The 24074-nt window shown below is 41.6% G+C and overlaps 1 protein-coding gene across 2 annotated transcripts in view; it reads right to left on the bottom strand.

The window, feature by feature from the left end:
• MYO5A (myosin VA) overlaps positions 1-24074 on the bottom strand; it is a 100840-nt gene that overhangs the window by 16874 nt on the left and 59892 nt on the right. Inside the window, exons 14-29 of one of the 2 annotated variants that reach the window (XM_066559069.1) lie at positions 23022-23105; positions 19534-19695; positions 18901-18998; positions 18223-18309; positions 18025-18133; positions 17038-17249; positions 16011-16167; positions 12266-12505; positions 11513-11761; positions 10318-10411; positions 9477-9625; positions 8218-8331; positions 5919-6065; positions 5132-5185; positions 3591-3818; positions 907-1007 (exon numbers count right to left, since the gene is read on the bottom strand). In XM_066559069.1, the coding sequence (XP_066415166.1) occupies positions 907-1007; positions 3591-3818; positions 5132-5185; positions 5919-6065; positions 8218-8331; positions 9477-9625; positions 10318-10411; positions 11513-11761; positions 12266-12505; positions 16011-16167; positions 17038-17249; positions 18025-18133; positions 18223-18309; positions 18901-18998; positions 19534-19695; positions 23022-23105 (2285 nt within the window). The remainder of the gene's footprint in view (positions 1-906; positions 1008-3590; positions 3819-5131; positions 5186-5918; positions 6066-8217; positions 8332-9476; positions 9626-10317; positions 10412-11512; positions 11762-12265; positions 12506-16010; positions 16168-17037; positions 17250-18024; positions 18134-18222; positions 18310-18900; positions 18999-19533; positions 19696-23021; positions 23106-24074) is intronic. The other variant, XM_066559070.1, reaches the window with a different exon arrangement.

Below are 24074 nucleotides of genomic sequence, written 5' to 3'. Positions count from 1 at the left end.
CTGTGGAGCTTTTGGTATTTTAGAGTCTACTTTTGTGCAAATACTCCTATGAATTGTGTTGGCTGTTGTGCCATCTTAAACTTTTTAAATGATAAAACCTGACAAGGGGGAAGCTTCTGGGACTAGGTTTGAGGAGATTCCTTAATTTCTATAATTTGTGTTGAATTTTTTTTTCTAGCTGTTAAAGCAATAGAAGTACTGTAGCTAAAGCAAACCCATAGCAAGGGGCACAGTTAGCTAGAAAAGAAGATGCAAATGAAGGAAAAAGAAAACCATTCTGAGAAGTCTGGTAACCTGTTGGCTTGTTTTAACCCTTCATAAGCCAGCCAAAGTTCTCCGTCCTCATTCAGCATATGATAGTCCTGGGGAGATTGCCTTTCAAGAAACGTGTTTAAAAAATACAAGAGATATATGTGATGGTGATGAGGTGACATGGCAAGGACATTACACACTATATTACAGTTACCATAAAAGAGAAACAAAAAATGATCTAAAATTAGCAAATTACTTTTCTTGTTTATGTGTTTTTCTTCATGATGCAATTCAGCTCTCAGTGACAGCCCAGCTGGTTACAGCATTCTGTGCTGTTACAATAAACATATTGCCACAGACTATTGTGACCACTGAGGTTCAGAGGGTGACAAACCAGCCCGGGGAATGGCACCCGGGCTGGGCCATGCAACAATTAGAGGCTACGATGGAAACCCAGAAAGCTTGATTTTACATTTCCCCATTATTTCCAAATCTTTTCAAATAGTGCACACAACAATTTTCCTAATGAAATCAAATTATAACCCCAGCTATGAGTGTTCTCCAGACATACATGGATAGAACTGACTGAACACAATATACACAGTGTGCCACAGCAGACCCCAAGTGACCACAAAATAAAGAAAGAACCTGTACCTGTTTGTTTCCTTCAGTCCAATATATGCCTGTGCTATTTCTCCTTTGTCTTTCATCTTCTGTACATCCTCCAAGAGGATTGTGGCATCTGTCATTGTATGCTGGAAAAAGAATGGCAATTCCAGTAAATTTAACAACATAAGTGCTCCTTGAATCCATGTTTTCTTCATGTGGAACACTAATCCTTGAGTAGCCACATTAAATAACTGTGGGTACCTGAGCAAGAGGTTGGTCCATAATTTCTATGTCCATTTGGTTTATCTTTTAAAAGAAATGCATACAAAATGGTCAACTGTTGGTCTGTCTAGTAAGTGGGTACATGTGTTAATCTCTTTGCATTTGGTCATCACATAAAAGGAACAAAATAAATTTCACAGAATGTTGGATTTGCATTTTATTCAAATTACCAGGAACAGCTGCTAATACTAAAACTGAAGCAGCATAGTTTTGCCAGCTTAATTCTATTAACATTTCTTAAACATAGCATTACATGGAGTCTTCCAAAGCTCAAAAATAAGAACTATTTCTAACTCATGTATTTTAAATACTCTGTCAAAGCAGAAAAGAATTGATAAGAGCTTGAGATTTTCTAATTTAGATAGCATCATAGTACCATTTTGTTTCAGTTTTGGATGTTTATTATCCACTTTTGCTTTTTCTTCAGTAAAACTTGAAATACTTAATAGATGTTTACAGTCACCTTGGCCAGTCTGATCTGAGTCATTGCCATGGAGTACCACAGGACTTTAATGAACGTAAGAGATGGAATTCTGACTTTCAAAACAAGCAGATGCTGTTTTCATGAGAACAATTTTGCAAAGTATTTACATTAACAGCTTTGTGGATAAATGATGGAGCCTAGATCTCTATGTCTAGTATGATTTGTGTTATCCAATATGAAAAACAATAAAATATGTAAGCTCCTCAAAGAATTATTCCCAACATCTTTATGAGACCTTTGAGGTTTTTCTACTAATAATTTACTCCAGAGTAAAAATGCTGTATCTCACCTGCCAATCTATCAAGCTCTAGCAGTCTGAACATCTCTCATTTAGAGTCAGCTCAGTTTCTCATACTCTTACACGTGTACAACTACATTTTCTAATCAAACACGCAGCAATTCCCATCCAGTATCCAGAGATGACAATGTGAGCCCACAATGTTTGCTGCTTGCTGAGGACAGCAAACACTCTAAAGTAAGGTACTTCTTCATACCATAGACACCTAATTTGTTGGGAAATATAAGGGCTTTGCAAGTTAACAGAGGCCTGATTCCCAGATCACAGTGCTCCCTGGATCACTGTCCTTACCCCTCAAATATACTCAGCAAGAAACATGATGGAGCTGACTACACCAATTCCTGAATCCTTCCTTTCATATTCAGGTTGTCATAAACCAACAGTTCAAAACTGTAAAATCTGCTTGTTTTGAATTAACTTGCTTCCCTGTGCAAAGCATGAAGATGGGGATGCAGAGGTCACAGAATTAATGGAAAAGTTATTCAATAATTCAAAGTAAAATGCAAGAACACATAGGTTACTTAAGAGGCAGGGAAATGACAGCTCAATATAGTTGAGGATTATTTTAGTATTTAGAAATTCTGGTTTGTAACTGTAGAAGAAAATGTGTACCTTATCCTCCTGGCAATCAAATTGGTAGGCAAGAAAAAAGAGAAAAAAAACATTAAAAAATCTGTCTGTGCTGCAGCTGCCCAACCTAAAAAGCAGAAGCTATCTGCAAACTGGCTGCTGGCCATCCCACAGGTCACCTTCCTATTTCCCTCATACTCACAGCCACTGTAAAATCAACCCTTGCATCCCACCACTGCTGAGAATGTTATTGAAAGATTTACTAAGTATTTCTTTACATTGTTCTAAATACTACAAAAAATGTGTCCTGTTTTCTTTGCAGTCAATCATTTAAAACAAGACTTACATATCATCTTCATGCACCACAAACTCCCAATTTACTTAGGACAAAGATAGACATAACTTTGCAGCAGCAAAGGAAAGATGACATATCTGTTCATTCCTTGCTGCAGATATGAAACACAGGATAGCTCAGTTCAGTGGAAATTACTAGTTCCTTGATTTGCATGATACCTTTTCAGGTTGAATGATTCTTATTTGCAAAGCTATTACTTCCCTAACTATGTCATCAGAGCTTTTTAGGTGATGATTTCAGTGGTTGTAATCCACTCTTCTTTAAATAAAAGCACATAGCACCTATCAAGCAGTAATATGGAATTTACCTATCTTCAGAGGTTATTTTACAAATGCTACTGACTTGCAATCATACAGATGTAAACAAACTGTCCCTTTTGCTCAACTATTAATTGAAAGGAATTCCTGACAATTCCTTTCAATTTTCCAGTCCAAAGGCACTAGAGAAATGACACAGCTCCCAATGAGAATTATTTGTGCACTGTTAAAGGAGTCTGGAGGGGAATCAGACTTTTGGTACATCTTCACATGAGTGCTGGTAGAGAAACCCCAGACTGGCTGATTAATACAAGCTCCTAGTTCAGACTGCTGTGATTTGTGCACTAATAATGGACCAACGGATTACACTTAGGAAGATTTTCCAACCTAGACTACTTTCTTCTGCCACTTCAAGCAGGCTGTTAATAAATAAAGCATGTTAATGATGCAGTGTAACTCTCCTACCTGCTGAGTGTGATTTACCTTGGGCTGAATTGCCTCTTTCTGGCTCACAAGCTGAGACCTCAGGATGAGAACTTCTTCCTTGCGTACTTCCAGCTCTTCGCTGACCGAGGTCAGCTGGTCCAGGAGGACTCTGTATGCTGGGGCACCAGGAGCAGTCACCTCTGGAGCTCGTGTCTCTGTCAGGGCCTTCTGCAGCTCATTCAACTCGTTCTTCAGTTTTTTATTCTCAGATTCAAGCTCTTGACGCTGTAAGAAACAAGGACAGTCCTGTCACCCAGCAGCACTGCAACATGTCTGTAACCCACAGGTACAAAACTAGGGACAGAAATGGTAAAAATTATGTGCAGCTGCAAGAAATCCATCAATCTCCCCTGTATCCCTGGCCCCTTGACAGTGGTCAATAGTGGCTGGGAGGATTTCACTAACAGGACTAACCTTTTGTCTGAAATGCAAAACCAGAGTCTTGGAGTCCCTGTGGTCCAGATGACCCCAAGGTGTTGGAAGTCTCTTTTTCCCAGCCCCGGGATCGAAGAAGGAGTCAGGATTCCTCGGCTGTGGTTTTCAAGGTTGTTTACTCTCTGTTATCTAGAGCATTCTTTCTCTGGCCTGCTGAGGTCTGTCTAGCAAGTCGGTCCATGGCACACTGACTGCCCTTGGGGCGGTGTTATCTTTTTATACTAAAAACTACGTCTACTTTATTTACAATAATTTTCCAATACCTATCACCTATGTTAGACAGTATGTTTCTACTCTAAACCAATCCAAAAGTGCCACCATCACACAGAAGATGGAGGCTAAGAAGAAGAAAGAAGAAGGACAAGGCACACCCAAATCCCTCCATCTTGGCTTCTGAATCCCCATTCTAAAAACCCCAAAGTTTTACTTTTTCACTCTGTGACAAATTATCATTCTACTTAAACTCTCATGGCTTGTAAATCTTCACATAAAGTTGGTAATTTTCTCCATAGGTTAAAATCAAAGGCACAGGTGTCTTTAGCTTTGTGCTAGGGGCTCGAGCCCTCCAGGGCAGCCAGAGGGATGTCCTGGGTTCTGACATCAGAGCACACTCACGTGAATCAGACAGATTTGATGGCAAACAGAATTGCCAATCTTTTTTGCCTCTTATTCTCCCCTTAGCAAAAAGAAAAAAAGTTCACAACAAATAGCAGTCAGCAGGCTAAGAAAATTTTGCATCACTATTAGGAAATATTTTAGCTTTAGTGGTCTAAGATAGGCAGAAATTTAAATAATGTTTCTGCAAAAGAGACCTACATTTATCACTGTATTTTTGCTCAGATTAACTTGCAAGCTGTACTAAGTGTTTTAACAGAGAACTCCCCCTGGCTTAGGGGATCTATTTGTTTTGTATCCCGAGCCACACATTCTACACCTCAAAAAGAGCAGTCCTACAATGAAATGACTGCTGGGGAATATTTGTTCTAATTCCTCCAGCTACTATTTGGAAACAGGAGGGCTGATGTAATTTTCTATGCCAGCACACACAATTGGTGGCAAGAGTCCTACTAGAAAAAACCCAGAAACCTCTGTTTTAGAATTACCTTGAGCGACTCATACTCCAACTCTGCACCTCTTATGGGAGGCCTTTCTTCCTCCTATGAACGAATACAAACAAGTGTGAAAACTAAAAATCCTTCACTGAGGTAGAAAAACAAAAGAGAACTCAAATTATTTTCCTTTAAAACTGTAAACCACTCATTCTGGTACTGCTAACTGCTTTAGACATCTCAGTAAGTTTGAATATTGGCATTGTCCCCTTTACTTCTGAGGTTAATTGGTTAATATTAATAAAATCACATACTGTCACTGGCAATGAAACAGCAGGATGAACCCCAGTATGCTAAAGAAATTCACTGGTAGAAATATAATAAGAAACAATTGCCAAAACTGGTTTCATAATTTTCTAAGAACTTAAGGAGATCAAATCAGGAGAATTTACATTACAATCAGCTAACGTGTCTAAGCCCAGTGCATTGGCTATGGAAACACTTCTTCTTCTGCCTAAAATGAACAATTACCCATTCTCCCCATCATTTAAGTCAATTTCCTTATGGCTATTCCTTAATAAAAACAGCCTTTCAGTCTTTTTTTTTTTAAGCAAAGTCCCAAGCACCTTTTGTTTTGTCTTCCATGAGAGGATCTCAAGGACCTTGGAAAACTAAATAATCAGTCCCTAGAACTAAGCACCAGTATGAAACTTGTCATTAAGCAAAGCAAATGCTAGAGGAAGATAAAGATTTAGTGAAAGCCAGTCAGCATTCACAGAGCTACTGATTCACAAGAAGGGACACTGTGGTGTCAGCATTTGATCAGCTGCAAGGAGCCCACCTTAGCTTTAGCACGGAGAGCCTGCTCCTCCTTTCTGTCCAGTTCATCCTGCAGGGACTGCTTTTCCTGCTCCAGTTCTGAAACCCGTTTCTGCAGCTTGAGGAACAGAGACATGTCCAGCGCTGCTTTTTTCTCACTAGGCTCCTGCTTCAGAAACAACAGCGGTAAGTCAAGAACTATTCCACTTCCACAGCACAAGGAAGCACAACCGTGAGTAAAGATGGGAAACAGACTGGGGAAAGAGAGGAACACAGAGATGTTACTTGATTCTGAGCATTGACTACCTAAAATATTTCATCAGCTATCAAACACTATTTTAAAAAAGGATTTACTAGTAGAAAATGTTTCTACGCCTAAAGCCTAGCAAAAGAAAGCACTAGGCACTACCTAGTAGACAGGAGGGCTATAACTAAGCATACCTTATAGTCTTACTTGTTTGAAGGGGGGAAAGTAAAAAAAAGAAAAAGTTTCTGGTTAGACTCACCTGGAAACAACTCTAAATAAGGGCTTTTTTGTGTGTTGGTTTAGTTTTCAATGATTTCTTTAGTAAGTTCTTCAGCTAAAGAGAAATCTCTCTGGCAATTTGAAGGTTAATTTAGTGGGATATGATACAAAAAATTGGTAACAGAAAATATATTTTATGCCTTTTTGTTTTTAGTGTGCTAATTATACAGCCGTTCTGAGCCTAATTCATCAGCTTCTTCACTATTCTCTGGGCAAGGACCAGTGTTTGCAATCTGAAGGTGCATTAGAAATTGTCCATCAGCCTTTTTGTACTTTATGTACTGAGAAGATCAAAGTATTTACCATGAACTGTACCATAAAATTTTAAAGCCTATAAAAGGAAGTAGAAAATTAATATTAATGACTATCAGACAAGCAAGCACAGCCATTTCCACCTCATCTCCTTTTACTGTTGAGGGGAAGAGTCATAAACCACACCAACAGCTCAGGCAAATGGAAAGAGGCTTTTGAATTTTCTGGCTTTACTTGTTTGCCTTGAGGTGGACCTGATTTTTTAATGTGGTTTTGTATAATTAATCTATATTGTTAGTTTAGAGTTGGAACTGGAGAATGCTGAGGGGTTAAACAAAAGAGTGCTGCATTTGTTCACACTCTTGTGTGAGTTCATTTCTTCATTCATATTCTAAAACCCAAAGCTGGCTCTGGAACAGCAATTCAGCAAGTCTATCAGCCAAAGGAAAAGCTGGCATTTGGCTCATCTGTGACATCCCATCTCATGCAGTTCCACTGTCCTCCTCCTGATTACCCTTGAATGTAGGAGCATCATCCTGAAACCATTATGCAAGGTGAGAAACATAAGTGGGAAGGCAAATGATGACAGAGTGCACAGAGAGGCTGTGCCAGCCCCAGTGCGTCAGGATATCTGCATCCAGAGCAGAAAATCATTCTCTGTGGAGGCTTTCCAAGGCAGCTCTGACAGCCTGTCAAAAGCCACCCTGCAGATCCCTAACCCAGGCAGAGGGCACACAGGGTGTGCTGTGCTTGGCTTACAGCTAAGGAGATGCACAGAGAAAACTTTAACTCTGGAAAGTGCCAAGCACAGCCAGACCTCCACCCTGAGGGCTCTGTGTTTGCAGTCCCACTGTGATGGGTGGGCTGGAAGGGGGAGTTACCTTGGAAACTGTTAGCAATGCCTTGGAGTTGCACCACAAATTATTTATGGTTATTATTCATTAGCTGAATCAAGTCATCTTTCTGGACATTTTTGAACATCTTCCTGATCATTTTTCCAAACACTCTGGGATTTGTATTGCTGCATATGCAAAGCAAACTCCCATTCTGTGAGTTTGATTCCTCTCTATGAAATAGAGAAAACCTGATCCAACATGAATTTCTCATCCCCAACAGGAAGCTCATTCCATGTAGCTACTAAGGATGCAGCTTGCCATTTTAAATCATTGCCTATACAGTAGGCAGGCTCCTCAGGAAGTCTCACTGGTTCTCTGAGCTCCCACTTTGGCCTGAATAAGTGATTGTGCTTACCAACACTGACAACCAAATGTTTCACAGATGTAAATCAGCTAGATCACCAAGTATCTTCTCTGTGCTTACAGTAATACAAGAAAAATTCAAAGCATACTTTGACAGTCTTTTTACACAGGATCATAACTAAGGAATAGATGTTCTCTAAAAGGAAATGGAGAAAGTTGGATTAAAGCTTTAGATATCTCAGTGTAAGGATATGGTGTTCAGAAGCACTTATGAAAAAAAAAAAGAGAAAGGAATGAGTTCAACCACATAGCAGTGAAAAGTTGTGGGGGGTTTTTAACATTACCTCCATCCTGAGTGGTAAATCTTCTGCTTCTGTGATCTCAGAGCTGAAAGTATATTCAGATTCATTGCTACTGTGAGTTGAGTCCGTTCTTTTGTGCCCAGGCTTGGGGATGCTCTGAAGTGCAAGTGGAACAAATCAGTACCAGTACCTGGCTTTCCCTGCCACTGTCTCTTCACAAGCTTTAGCTCAGCTTATAATATTTGGTGTTATGTCTCAGTTATCAAAATCAATAAGAAAATATTTTTGATTCTGGTCTCTCCAAAGACCTAAAAGCCTATGAGATATAGTTAGCACTCAACACCATGGAGACAGGTCAGATCCTACACCACCAAGGAGTGCTGCAGAAAGCAGAACCAAACAAGGATGCAGCACTTTGTGGGAAAGAAACACTCAGATTACAGGAAGCACAGGTAGCTTTTAACTTTTTACTTTTTAACTTCCTAGACATTCTGTTGAGGAATAGTTTATATTCCTGCCACATAGAACATTCCTAGGACTACTTAAAATTTATCACTGGATGAAGATGGCTCAAACAACCCCAGCAGATGTGAATAACTTGAGGGAAAAATAATGGTGGACAGCACAAGTAATACCACCAGGAAAGTCACAGCAGAAATTCAGCCTTCTTCACAGATGTGACAATTATTTTTTTTTTTAATCAACAACAAATTTTAAAGGTACTTGTTTTGGCTGAACTAATCAAAATAAACAGGATTTAAAAGGACAAATTCTCCTTTCAAGTACAGGTCACCAACACATACAGCTGACAGCACTTACCAGCTTAGCCCACTAGTGTCACAGACATATTTTCTGAAAAATGCTTTTGCTAGGATTTTTCTCCTGAGAAGCTGAGAAGCCTCAGAAAAGAAATGTAAACAATAACTATCTGATGGCTGTGGAATGTGGTCTGGAGATGGTTTACCAATAGGTGCATCTTTGGTCTATTGTGGTTGTTTTTAATTAATGACCAATTCACAGGTCCAGCTGTGTCAAGGCTATGAGCAGTCACAAGATTTTATCATTCATTCCTTTCTTTGCTAGCCTTCTGAAGTCTCCTTGCTCTTTCTTTAGTGTAGTTTTAGTATATCATATTCTTTTCATATAATATGTGTCATAAAATAATAAATCAGCCTTCTGACACATGGAATCAAGATTCTCATCCCTTCCCTTGTTGGGGCTGCCTGCAAATTCCACACCCTAGACTCTGCCTGAACACAGGTGTAAACAGCTTTGGATTTCTGAGCTGTGGAGCCACTCACCACCATCAGGTTCATTTCATCCTTGAGGTCGTCGTAGCGCTCCTCCAGGCGGCTGAACTCATTGAGCAGGTTCTGGTACCGCAGCCGCTCGTCGTTCAGATCCAGCTCCAGCTGCTTCGTCTCCTCCACCAGCTTCTTCTCCATCGACTCTGCCACACACAGCAGGGATCCCAAGTGAGAATTCCAGCCCTTCCCACCATGCAGGGCACCCATGCAGGAGGTACAGGCCTGTGTCTGCACCATAGGAACAGCCTGCCATTTGAAGCTGGTGTTTGTGCTTCTCTGGGCAAACATTCAGCCAAAAATATGAAGGGCCAAAGCAATACTGTGGCAAACACAGAAGTGCTCACTCAAACAAGTTATTTATTCTGCTAATACCTTCTATAGGTGATTCTAGGAGGAAGGAAGTAGAGGCACTAGCCCATTGCTGTGCTATGTAAAGCAAAATGTGAGGTGCTTTACACCTCAAGCATCCTGGTCCTCCTCATCACAGCTCCCTTCATCACAGCCCTCACATCTAGAGTTAAGCTTTCCTGGCTCTGCCTACACAGTCACAGAGCCAGAGAAGTTGTAGTGGATAAACTGTATTAAATATCAGAGCTGCCTTTTAAAAATTGAAGTGCTTTGGAACAGTCAGCCCCCTAAAAAAGGCCCCGAACCCTTTAGGATTTTGTGGAAATTCAAATGGTAAATAATTCTCATGTTTGCAAGTTCTTAAAAAAAGAAATGAATGCACAAAAAGGAATGTAAACTAAGGCAAATTAGCCCAATCCATGCAGTAGAGTGTTGCTTTGCTAGGTAGCATGGAGTAGAGAACCTGAATGAAGAGAATAGAGCCAACCTGTTATTTCCCTGGCCTGGTCATGGATGCGGCGGTTCAGCTCCTCCTTTTCTGTTTTCAGTAATGAGTTCTGCTCTTTCAGCTCTGACACCAGCTACAGAGACAATAAAGTATTTGACTCAGAATGCAGTTCATCTTCCATCAGTAGTTCTAACAACAATGGCATCTTTGCTGTAACAAAAGTTCAAATACTTAAACTGTTCTTCACAAAGTGGAACTGGTGAACTAAGTTGTATCTTAATTTCCAAATTACATTTCTTAAATATGTACCACTGTTGACTCCCCTGTATGTTCTGAGCCCCATTTCTGATCAGATGCTAAAACTGCCCTGAAGCACTCCACAGTGCCATGTATTTTTCAGTAAAGTCCCAAAGATGTAAATGGCTCATTAAAACAGAAATATTCATAAAATAGTAACACATCTGGTAGTTCTATGGTAAATTCCATTGCATTGGGTAACACCAAAATTTAACATCTTGCCTGTGCCCTAAAGCTGTGTCACTTAACCTGTGTTCAGGTTTGCCAGGTACTCATTTGTCTCTGATTATGGTTACCACGCATTCACTTTGCTTTACCTATTCATATTTTCCCTTATGCTTATCTGATATTGAACCTTGTCACTGCAGCATCACGTCATGATGGATTGGCTCTTCCAATACTCAAAACTTGCACCATTATCAGCAAGTGCTCCTGACAGAAATCAGCCTGTTTGATATGTTTGTGGTTAGCAAAGAAAAGGGGTGAGCTGAAACCTGTTGAACTAGACTGTGCACATGTGTTGAATAGACTGGCTGTCTACATTAGGCAGGATATAGCAGCACCTTTCAATACTGAATATGGGACAGATTTCTGCTATCTATGTGATTATTCTCTCTAGGCAGGTAAAATGAATGAATTCACTACCTCTGACTAAGTCAGAAAGCTCAAGGATTTGGCTTTGCAAATGCTTTTGGTATCAAAATCTGAATAGATTAGATACATATATTTACATACAATATATGGATTTAGATGGATTTAGCATATATCTCTACCACAGGTGTAGCCATTTAGACACCAAGCCTATTTAGGATTGTACAGCTATAAAAACACAATAAAAATACCAGCCACACAAGTGAAAAAAATCAAGCCTGGGCAAAACCTGAGTGAACACCAGGCCCCTGCAAATCCTCTCATGCATCTGAGACCCCATACATGCCTGCTCAGTCTCATGTTTGTATTTGTCTGCGCGCTCCTCAATGCTCTTCTTCTCGGCCTGTGTGTGGTGCAGCTCCGTGCGGAGCTTGGCGATCTCCTCCTGCAGGCTGAGCGCGCGGCTGGTGGCGCTCCTGGCCTCCTCCTCGCTCAGCCGCAGCCTCTCCACATCACCACGCAGCTTCTCCGTCTCCGTCGTGTACGTCACCTCCAGGGTGGTCATCTTCTCCAGCAGGGATTTGTACTCTTTGTTCTGTGCAAAACACCACGCAGACAGAGCGGCTGTTAGAGAGGTTCTGGTCCGAGGGAGCCTTTTCCTTCCCTACACAATACACCCAGGCATGGGAGCACAGGAGCAGCTTCCCCATTTCAAAAAGGTTTTGCAGAATTGCTTAACGAGGTGACAGAGCAGTCCAGTCTCTAAGCCTGCACATCCTAAACTAAAATCAGATGGAGAGCCCACATACATCAGACAGGATCACCCCACCTTCCCCTAAAACAGAGCAACTGACGTGCTTCAAACGCACTGCTGGCGTTAAGCGAGTGGGAGTTTTTCTCAGTTCTGCTGAGAGGAACAAGTGGATGTTTGACTGCTCCAGTTCTGCTGTGGCCTCCCCTTCTCTCCTATCACTATTCTTCATCAGAAAAGAGAACTGAGCCCTTACAATGAAAATTCAGTGCACTCTGTGAATGCCCACAGCGCTGAGAAAGCTAACCACAACTTTGACAGGTGTTCCCAGAGGCCGGGAGCTTTTACCTGCTCATCAATTTTTCTCTGCAGCTGCATGATCTTGTTCTCCAGGCCAATGTGGAGCTTCTTGTAGCGCTCCACGGAGCGGGCCTCTATCTTGAGCTTCTTGAGCTCCCTCTTGGCCATCATGCGGCGGTAGCAGCACTGCAGGTAGACGATGGCGCGCAGCGTGCGGCCGTAGCGCCGCCGCGCCAGCCAGCCCCGCACGTGCTTCTGGATGACCACGGACTTGTGCTCCCGCAGCATCTGCAGGGGGAAACACATGGGAAACACAGGGTTAGAGCTCCAAACTGCACCTGTGCAGTGCACAGAACCCCCTGTAACAATGGACACTGAGATACCTTCACCTGCAAAGAGAAACTTCTGGGAAGAGTAGCAAGAAATGGAATAACTTCAAATTAAAAATAAGAGGGAAAGAAGAGTGGAACAAGAACAACAACAATGAGTAAAAAGAAAAGGAATCCTTTTCTTTTTAAAACATGACAAAAGAGAACTGGAGGCACATGGAAGGACTGGAGGAACATGAGGAAAACATGACAAAACGAACTGGAGGCACATGGAAGCACCAGGCATTCCTTTGTGTTGAGGTCAGTGCTCAGCTAATTGCAAAAGTACATAGTACCTGTTGGCAAGATTACAAATACAATATTTTTTTTTAAACTGCAACTTTATCTTGAAACACTTTAGAATCATTGACATATGCTGCATAGAGTTCATCAATACAAAGTTTAAAATTACCACATTTGATATGCAATGCAGTCTGTACTGCATTTCCCAGAGGAAATTGTAGCTGTTAAGAAGTAAGAAGCTTTTGGTTTGTTTGTCTTATTTTGTTTTGGGGATTTTTTGTTGCCTTTTTTGACATATCTTAGGCTTGCCAGCATGGAAAATTTTCCATCTATTCTAATAAGAAATTTGTAGTGTAGTAATTTGAATTTATTTGATGGCAGAAATTTCAACCATAGCTTTGAGCTGTAAAAAAAAAATCCATATTATTAAAAAAAAATAATCTGTAACATAAACCAGTCATGTGTGTTAGCCAGGGAGTTCAGCTTAGAAGAGTCTACCACTTGGTTTTGGATCCTTCACCCACTAATTCAATCACAGATCTCCCAGGTCTGGAACCTCTGAATTCAAGCAGATTATATGAGATATGCATGGAGAGCCTGCCCAAATCCACAAGGCTTCCAGTACTCCAAGAGCTTTAGAGTTCACTTAATAAAGCTTCTGCAAATAAAACAGTTTATTCTAAAGAAAAAAATTATTTAGGATTTCATGTTAATGCTCAGAATTGATAGTTTAAATATCATAGGCAGTTCACATTCTTACATTGATTTACCACAAAGCTGATAAGACAAACTAGTCAGGTAACAGTAATTTTATTTTCTTTTAGACTGCTTAGCAAATGAACTGAAATGTGTTAGAAGGATTACAGTTTCAGATCAATGAATTTAAAATTCACTGCCAAAGTGGCAAGGCTATAATACATAAAAACTTTCTCCCTTAGCATTTATTTCTGAATTAAAAATGAGACTGGAAATCCCAGCACTCAGTTGCTCAGCACACCAAGGTAAGGAAGCAGCTCTCTGAAAAGCACAGCAAGGTCAAAAGCCAAAGTCCTCCTGACTGCATGCCATGCAGTTGGCATTCCTGCCTCCTGTCTCCTCCTTACACATTTTCTGGAACACTCCTTCAGGCTCCCAGCAGGTGCCTGAACACTGGAATACAACTAGCTTTCAACAATTTTCACCTCCTAAGTTTGAAAGCAACAATTTCCACCTCAAGTTTGAAAGCAACAAGCCCTGTAAAATACCTCCATGGCGCAGGGATGGTCCTCATCCGCCAGGGAATTCTTGCATCCATGCAATCCAGGGAGGAAACAAGCCACTCCAAAGTACAGTGAGAGGATCAGGAAAGTTACTTTATCTACCAGCTATATCCCAGGAAAGCTTATGTCAAAGCTGTGGGGGAACTAGACTCCTTGTCCAGCTGAGAAGCACGCTGCTATGTCTCAGGCAGGAGCTTTCCCCAGGATGTGTGAAACAGATGATTCAACCATACTAAATTCCTTGTTCTGCCCACGTGACTCAAGACATGCCCTCTCTTCCTACAACAACAACAGGTCCCTTTCACAATCCTAAGGAACAACACGTGTCCCACACATTACTGCAGCCAGGGCTCAGCCCAGCTCTCCTGTCACAGGGCAACCTTTCAGTTTCACCCTTCTGCAATCATCAACTCCACAATACCTGTGTTTACCTTCCCACAGCACCCCGAGCTTGTGCTTCCCTCTCTGGCCATCCTGTACCTCAGCCTGGGTAAGATCCCACCTTGGGAGGACAAGACAAACACAGCACACCGCAGGGGCACTGTCAGACTGTCATGTTTTACTGCAGAGAACAATTCACAGCTTGAGGGGGATCCTCCTGACAGGCAGGTCTGACCACCCCTTCCAGGGACTCCACCAGAAACCTGCCATCTCCATTAGGAGGGAATATAACAGGTTTATTAAACTGTGCTGCAAGACAGATGGGCTGTGTATTACTGATGTGACTAACAAGGCATAGGGAAACAACTCCCATCTTCCTGAAGATTTTAGGCCACCTACTGCTGTGACCCAGGTGTCACATCTGTCAGACCACTGTTAAAAACACATCTTGTTTAACATCACAAATACAGTTTGTAACAACAAGAATGCTAAGAATACCAATAAAAAGCAATGTGGATATCCACATAAAAGAACAGCCAAGTCAACCATAAGGGTCTTACTACTAAGAAATTCTTATCAAGGTTTATTTTTTTCAACTTTGTGGCTAGTTTATGTTAGAATACTACATATATGACTGTGTAGCAAGCTTAATACAAATGAAAAATATAAAGAAACTTCAAATATAAAAGAGAAAGATATGGTACCTAAGCATCAGATGGCTTTTGGCTGCATGCCCTTAACAATTATGTGCTTGGGAAAACAAATCCCTCAGCTACTTTTTCAGTGAAATACAGGCTGACTTTTGAGCCTGGTTAAAACTTTTCTTGTAGATAAAACTGCTATGAAACATATCAGCACTTTGCAGTTGGAATCATAATTCTGCTTCCAGCCCTGTGACCACTGAAAACCAAATTATTCAATTGAATAATTTATTATCAAGCATATTCAGGAAAATATTACCAATATCGCTAGGACGGGGTTATATCAATTTACCCCCACACCAAAACCAACATACATTAAAAAACTAAAACTAAACCACTCCACCCATGGATAACTTTCAATATCCAATTTTTGTGGGAATCTCTTTGCTAACATAATTCCATAAGACATTTCAGAATCACTGAAACTAGGGATGGAAAAGGACCAGTAGTGAGTGCATCACATGTATATTGATGTAAGCAATTTTGATTTGGACTGAGAGAGATTAAAGCAAGGCCATTTTCAGCATTTATTTTAAGTGTCTCAACGTTCTATATAACAAGTCAGAAATGCTGTAAATCTCTGTTGGATTCTCCACTGGCTGCACTGAAAGTCTAAATACGCCTGTATTAGATGACAATGAGGATATGTCTACAATGACAACTTGATGGCAGTATTAGATATTTCACATTTCCAGATGCTGTCCCTTAATCCATGTTCTGCTGTTTTGTCTGTGCATCACACAAAACATTTCAGATTCCCAAGATGACACCACAGAGAAGCTTTGTCCTGAAAGTGTGTGGAAATAAAGGAAGAGAGAAAAAGTACATTGTGATTTCTTACCATTTGGTACTTGTTTCTGACCATGTAGCCTCTCAGGAGGGCCTGGAGAGCAATAGTGGCTTCTCGCATGCACTGGTATCTCTTGCGGACCACGTACATGCGCTGGAACTTCTGGATGGTGATGGCAGCTCGTGTTCTCCTCAGGAACTTGGCATAGCTGAGGAAAAGATCACAAACAGCACCTGTAATTATGTGATTGAATGCTTGGGGTTTTTTTAATAGCCTGTATTTTTAGTTTCTTCTTAGTGCTGTCAGTGACACAGTATTTTACTTGCTATATACAACAGAATGACAAATTAACAGAAACCTTGCAAAGCTTTACAGGGAAACGTTTTCACTTCCCCTAAGAACTGCACTGAACAACTGACAAGGTAAACTCAGCTTAATTTCTCATCACCTCTTCTCCAACTTTAAAGCTGTTTCCTCTAGGTCATCTTCCAGATCTACTCTCCCAACCTCCACCAGCAGAAAATGTTTTCTTGTTCTTGGCTATTGCAGTAAGACAATTACAAAGCATCATGACATATGCCTCTTTCTGAAGGTTGGTTATTACAGCCTTCATCATCACCCTGTCTTTGAACAATACCACCTGTATTCCTGCCCTTCTCTCTGGCCCCATGGCCATCCCTCAGAAGTCAATCCAAACAAGTCACTGACTGACTAATGTCCCTTTACAGCTGCACCCTGGGTGAGGAATGGCTTCTCCAGCAGGACAGACCCAGCTGGGAGGGAACATGGAAAGTGGGCAATAAGGACTCAGACAGTCCTGCTTTACCTCACCTGCAACCTATCTCCTTAGTACTACTTGTTTTCTGCATCATAGAGCCAGGGTGCTACTGTCCTCTCAGAAAGGTCAAAACCAGTCAGGACAGACACATTCATTGTATTAAACTTCCTTCATTTCCCTGGAAAATCATCTCCTCTCAGGCAGCATAGGAAGGCGAGAACAGGTGTATCACATTTAAATAACCTGCTTACAGGGCTCTGGACTGGGGCTGGTGTGGCACTTGCCCTGGGCAGTGCTTACCATCGTGCCTGGTACCCTCTGACATGTCTCTGGATGGTGATGGCAGCCTTCCTCATCCGCATGTACTTCTTCCTCATCAGCCAGCCCCGGATCGTCTTTTGGATGCGGATACAGGCAGCTCTCAACTTATCTGCCCTTATTTTTTCCAGGTAGGCTACTTGACCAGCCCGAAAAAATATTTTTGTCTTACCAAACTGGTACTTATCCTTGTCCTATTTTCAAAGGTAAAAAGAGGATAAGTTACAGCATTAAGTGTTAGTGCATAAAAAAAAGGCACGAAGGGCTAAATGAAAGCACAGTTAGTCAAGAGGCAAAATTATCTGTGGAATATTTTGGGTAATCTGAGACTTAAATTAAGTAGTGGAGAAGGGTATTTTCTCTGTATGATTCTGTTAAAAATTAATATAATAAGGCCACAAGCATGGCCCAAAGGGGCAATGTGAGATTTTTGCTTAGATGAAAATGACAAAGATGATAAAATGGAAGGCTACAGGAGGTGACAAAGGGGCCCAGAGGATGAAAGCAATACAGGCAGTGCACATGTACAATTTTCTGTTTAAATTGTAGCTGGCCCCTCTGAACGGTCCATCTTCAACCACATTACACAGTGCAAACAAGGCAGCTGGGGCTTCAGACATGTACAAATCACTTATTGTATCAGGACTAGGGCAGAACAAAGCATGCTGCTGCTCAAACACATCTGAAATTTCAGAACTGAACCAGAAAGAGAACAGTATTTTATGTCTACAGGCTGTAGTACTCCTTTGAGGGAAAAACTGAGAATATACAAAGGCACACTGAAAAAAAAAAATTAATTTTGCTGGCCGTTTGATTCCAAGTTGAAAGGAACAGCAGTCAAAGAGCTACAGGATACATTTGTGGTTTAGTATTTTGTAAAGGTACTAAAATAGTGCAGCTATGAGGGAGTAAGTGATATGGTCTCTATTCCTGCGGACTCCAAATGCTCTCAGCTCTAAGTGCAGGTACCTGAATCAGCTTCTCCAGGACATTTTTACACGTCTGCTTTCGGTCACCAAGGACATCCCTCTGCTTCATCAGAACCCGGTAACGGCTGAAGAACTCCTGGTACGTCCACCTGTCCCAAAGGCAGAGCACCAGTGCTAACAATGAACATTACCTCAAAAAGAACTGCAGCAGGAAGCAGTCCAAAGAAAGCAAACACACCTGGAGGGGAAGCCAGCAGCACTGATCCGGATGGTCTCCAGCACACCACAGGCTCTCAGCTGCTGCACTGCCCGCTTCTCATCAAACCTAGGGAGGAACAAAAGGTGGCTCTGGGATGTGGGACTGGGCTTGCATTATCTGGGGGTCCTGGTAGTGGCACAGTGGGGAGCAGGGGGAGTGTGATGGGTGGTTGGTAAGGTGCTCCTGAAACTCAGGGGTAACAGAGGACAGCCTGGCTGGAGAACTGTCTGAGCCCATTGGCACTTCTTGCTGGCCAGCACAAGAGCTACAGGAGCCTTTGTGTGCCTGGGCTTTGAGAAAAACTCTAAGTAAGCCCATATATGAAAGAAAAAAAAAAAAAAGAAAAAGGCTTTGGAATCTGACAAAGCATATTCCAGCTCAAGAAGTGCAAACCCCACTTACATTTGAAATTGCTAGCAATGAAAATGTTGGAACTTTTTCCTTACATATCACCATAAACAAAAAAATGGCATCAGGAAGCATTTCTCCCTCTATTCATCCCCAAACATCTCCTGCTGTAATACACATACAACAGAGTAAATCCATAACCAGAGAAAGGAGACACAGCACTTCACTCCTGAGTGAGCAAGGTTCAGTGGCTTTGGGCAATCCCTCCCAACGGGGGCTCTCCAAACCCCACAGGAACTGGCATCTTACGTGAATGGGAACTTGAAGTCGTTTGGCTTAATGCAGCGCACGTAGTGCGGAGTTGTGGCATTCAGGGTTTCCATCAGCAGATGAAGAGAGTTTCGAAACTTTTTGAAAAAAAAATAAATGAAAAAAAAAAAGTCAGGGAATGGCCTCAACAAGCTCAGTCATCTTTGAGATAACCTCAGAAAACAGACCCGATTTGCATACTTTTAATTTAATTATGGCAAAGATATGCAGATATTTTATGTTTGGCCACTGATAACTGGAACCAGGTTTTCTGGGGATTGAACCTCACTTTGGATTTGAATCAAAGTGGCACATGATCCAAAAAACTCAGTTTAAGATTTTCAAAACTTCTCAGCATCCATGTTAAATTTGTTTTGAAAAGCATCAGTTTGGGATTTGGCATCATAATAAAAAATGAATAAAAAATAATTTTAAAAAATTAAAAAAATAATAAAAATAAATTCCCCACAGTGCATTGGTAATTAGGGACTATTTGCACCAAGCTGTAAGTCACAATAGCTGCACCTCTCTCAAAATCATAAGAGATCCCACGAGCCACCAGCAAACCTTGAGACCTATGAGACAGGAGGTGAAGGGAGACATTTTGTAACAGAGCTGCATCTTCAAACTCACCTGATGTCCCACAGTTTTCTTGTGCTCCTTGCTGGCTTGCCCTGGCCTGGCCTTGGCAGGTTTGACAGGCATTCGAGTCAGAGGCACACGCCCTGAAGGGGCTGCTGATGTGGGGCTGAGCACCTTCTCCTCATCCTGGAATAACTCTGGCAGCAGCTTGAACTGGTGTAACAGCATAAAAAATACACAGAGGGTGAGAATCCAGCAAGCAATCGTACCTGTTTGTGCTTAAGGTTAAATTCCACGCTCAGATTTTGTAAGAACTGCATTTTTGGTGAACTTCACAGGGGGCAAATGCAAAAAGCAGACAGGCTAAATGGTACAGTGAGTGGTCCATGATTTAATGTGGGTTTGATCAGTGAGTCTCCTTCTCAAGATAAAATTCTGATTTTTTTTTTCATATAGCCAACAAGAGCCATGTGAAACTGTTAGATACCAACAGCAGTTTCCTAAGTACCAGCTGCAATTATAAACAGCTGCTTTGATCTAAGAAGGAAACTACAGGGTCCTCTCTTATTCCAATGGTGCATCACTCTCCTTTGTGGTTGAGAGGTATCTGGGACACTGAATAAAGCAGCAGGCAGCAAAGATGATTCCTGCTTTATCACTCCAAATTGAAATAATCAGCTTTACAGACGAACCATCAACTGAAAAAAAGCCCCACTAGCCAAATTTATCTGACTGAGATCTACTCCCTGCCAGTGGGAGTGGAAGAAAAACCTGAAATGTCCTTCCAAATACCACACAGGACTTCTGCTTCCCTTTCTCTAATGGCTACAAAATATACTGAAATCTAACAGCTGCTTTGAAGTAACTTATAACTAAAAATAATACCACCAGGTCTTTCCACTGACAACTACAGCTCTTCAGAACCATTATGAGTAAGAGAATCTGAACCTCTCTACCTGTCCATGAATAATTTTATATCTAGCATCTGTGCCTTTTTCCCCAAGAGACAGGAACATTCATTTTTCAGTACTAGAAAGCGATTGGGCCAAGCACAACCTAAAAAATTAAAAAATTGGTTTTGTCTCATAAAACTTGGTGAGCAGACACAATAACCAATGGAACACAGTGCACAACAAAATGGCACCTGTGCCCTGTGGTTGTGCCAGAGGGGCTGGAAAAGGGCATCAAATGTTCCCCAGCAGCACCCAGCACAGCACTCCAGCATAACAAAATGACTAAGGATGCTACAAAAGAACCCTAAATTCCTGAACTTAAAAGGGAGTATTGATCTCCTTGGATTGATCTCACCTGAGCTAGTGGAAGAAGGACATTTCCTGAAGGTGATTTACTCTTCTCCTTCCACTGGCTCAGCCCAGAGCTGAGGATGGCTGGGGTAGCAGCTCTTTGTCAGCTGCCTGTGACACAGTGAGTTGGTGTGCACAGGCACTACAGAGCCAGGTGTTCCCAGCCTGTACACAAACTTATTTCAATATAATGTGATTCTCTGAAGCTCCTGGTGCTCCCACACACCAGAGGTGGGGGTAGGGTTCCCACTGTCTCAACTGCAGATGGATGAGTTCTTCTAAGCTGTCCATACCTAAGGATCATTCTCTTTCTCCAGCCCTGGGAAAATCTGCCTGCAAAAATGGGCAAGTGCATGTCAAAGGCACTATTTTCACAGACACTGGCCCAGTTACTCCAAGTAGAAGAAAGGAACAATGTCTGGCTTCTCCAGCACAGGTCAGCAATAGTGGAGCAATGATCCAAACTGCAGGACCACTCCTGTTTGGTTTGGGTTTTAGTATCTCATCAATTTTCTTTGTTTCTCAGAACACTAAGAGTGTTCAAAGAGAGGGAAAACACTGATCAAAGGGTAGATAATTCACGTGATAGAAAACAAGCCAAGGAAGCATTTCTTCCCTCTAATTTTTTCAGACAACCTAACACACATGCTGCTAACAATCTTACAGATCATTTCTTTCAATACAGAGCCACAACAGAAAATTCTAACAACCATGCAAGTAGCAAGCATAAAAGCCCAGGATTGTTGTGTTGCTTTCATGATACATGCATGGAACCTGAACTACTTCACAGAGGTTCTGTGGGTGGATTTACAGAGAAGGCCAAAATAAATAGTTGAATTCCACAGTCCCTGCCAAGAGCAGAGTGTGTCATGCACTCTGGAGAGCAAAGAAGCATCCAAGCTGTGTGTGAGAGTGGGCATGGGCAGGATGACAGATGATGCAGTCAATTTAGAATTACCTTCTGTTGGATGTGCACAGCAAACCCAGAAAACATCACCACCAACAAAATGGAATAAAAGTCAGAAATGCAGTTCTACTACAATTACTAACAAAGAGGCACTGATGAAAAACAAAAATAAAACATTCTTTATACTGCTTTTGGCAAAATGGAGTAAAACCATGGTTTTTTTAGTGTTTAGACTGAACTGCCTCAAGCTACACTGAGCCTGCCCAAGCTGCTGTCAGGCTCCTACAGCAGCTCTGTCCCCTCTGTCTGTCATCCCATGGAGCACCCTGTCCCTCTGTCCTGCACAGAGTGGCTGCCTGGCCTCTGCCAGCTCCCCAGAGATGCCACCTGCCTCTCCCTCCACCCCCAGAAACTGGCTTCACTTAAACCACCTCAATACTGCTCCCAGTGGAAAGTCTGCTGTGGTGTTTCATTACACCACATGTTTTAATCATTTAGCTTCATATTATCTGCTCAGAATAGAAACAGAAGAGAAAAATGTTGGTTTTCCTGATAGAATAGCATAATTTTAGATAGCCTGTCCTTGATACCCAGCTTCCTGGGCCATTAGAGCTAGCAAATTCCCAACAGCCACCACTGTGCAATGTCAAGTTAATTGCCTTCACATTTCTGAGAGCACAACCAGCATTTCTGCCATTACCAAACACAGACAATGCCATTAAAGGCCTGTTCTATAATATTCCTTCATGCAGTATTTTTCAATTCAGAAGTTATCTTTCTTTCATAGATATCAAGGAGACAAGACTGTAAGTTCTGGTTTGTGTCCTTATGGTCTATATACTTTATTCCTCTCTCATTTTGAACTTGTCTCTCCTTCAAAAATTTGCTGCTCACACCATAAACAATGACCTTCTGTTTTCAGGTTATAAAATTAAGGGCTTAACTGTTGAGCCTTCTTATACCACTATGGTATATCAGAAGTCATAGACATCTCTACAGAAAATACAGCTAAATTTTGTGAAAAAGAAACCCCCTTCCCGAAATCCCCTTTCCCCCACTCGAAAACCCAAACCCAAACAAAATAGCTCCCAAAATAACAACAACAACCACCACTAACAGTGAAATTAGTGGCTAAATAGACATGGAAAAATGTTAGAATATAGGACTTTCTAAATTCATGCAGATAACCAAGTAAAACAAACTATGTTCAATTTTAGCTGATCTGATACTAAGGGAGAAATATTTCCTAGGTTTATAAGAAGTTTTCTATTACCCTTAATTCAAGGACTCTTAACTGCAAAAGAAGAAAAAAAAGTCCTTATACTAACCTTACTTGATTTTAGGACCCTGATTTGTTCTTCATAAACTGTGTCTTTATTCTTTTCCAAAAAGCCTTCACACTGATATTCCACCTGAAAGCCATCATTTTACAAGAGAAAGTATTAGAAGTAATAAATAATGATAATTTGCATAGAATTCACCAGCTATAACATTCACATTTAAAACATAATTCTTTTACATAATGAAAATATCAGCTCCCAAGTGCATCTTTGTTAAATACAGATTTTCCTCAAAGAGAGTTCTTTCCAGTAAAACACAGAACATTAAAACAGAGAGAGGAATACTGCTATTGCATTATACCAGACATATTTCACTGCTGAGAGATGCTCATGGCAAGGCAGCATGACTGAATGGTTCCTGTAAGGGTGAACAATGCAAGTGTGTGCTGAGCATCCCCTTCCCTGAGCCCATCAGGGCTGCAGAGCTGTCTGAAATCCAGAGGCAACTGAGAACAAAGTATCTCTCATCTCATTAGCTGAGAGGCAGTAAGTACATCTGCCTGCAGATTATGGTGGAAATGGCTCATTTGTGCTCCAAAGGACTCATTTTACCAGCAGCAATAAAATGGCTGAATGTCGTGACAATACATAACAACCCTCTGTCACAGGGCTACAGCATTTCCTGGACCAAAGAACAGCCAGTGTCAGATAAAAACCTACCATTTATTTCACTGTCCTAATTCAAGGCTGAAAGAAAACCCAAACTATTGTCAAAAGTCCGTTTGTCAGTGCTTGCACAGTGACACTATACCCCGAGCTGCAAAACATTTCAAGCAATTCTTAGAGGGAAGAGGCCACAGGATGTCTCCAGGGTTTCTGCACAGCTGGACGCCCACCCTGAGCAGTTCCTGGGGCACCATCCATGGTTTTCCTGCGGGAGGCCATGCCAGGAGAGGGCAGCAGCATCCCTGCCTTGTCCAGAAGCACAGCAGCAGCACACATCACTGACCTGCCAGCTGGGGCTTTGCTTCTGCTCCAAGATGTCTGTGTGCATTCACATCAGCACACAGCAAACATAAAACACCTAGCACAGACAGCAGG

Source organism: Molothrus aeneus, chromosome 13, assembly GCF_037042795.1.
Source record: "Molothrus aeneus isolate 106 chromosome 13, BPBGC_Maene_1.0, whole genome shotgun sequence".
Taxonomy (NCBI): domain Eukaryota; kingdom Metazoa; phylum Chordata; class Aves; order Passeriformes; family Icteridae; genus Molothrus; species Molothrus aeneus.
This window is presented reverse-complemented; position numbering and strand designations above follow the sequence as displayed.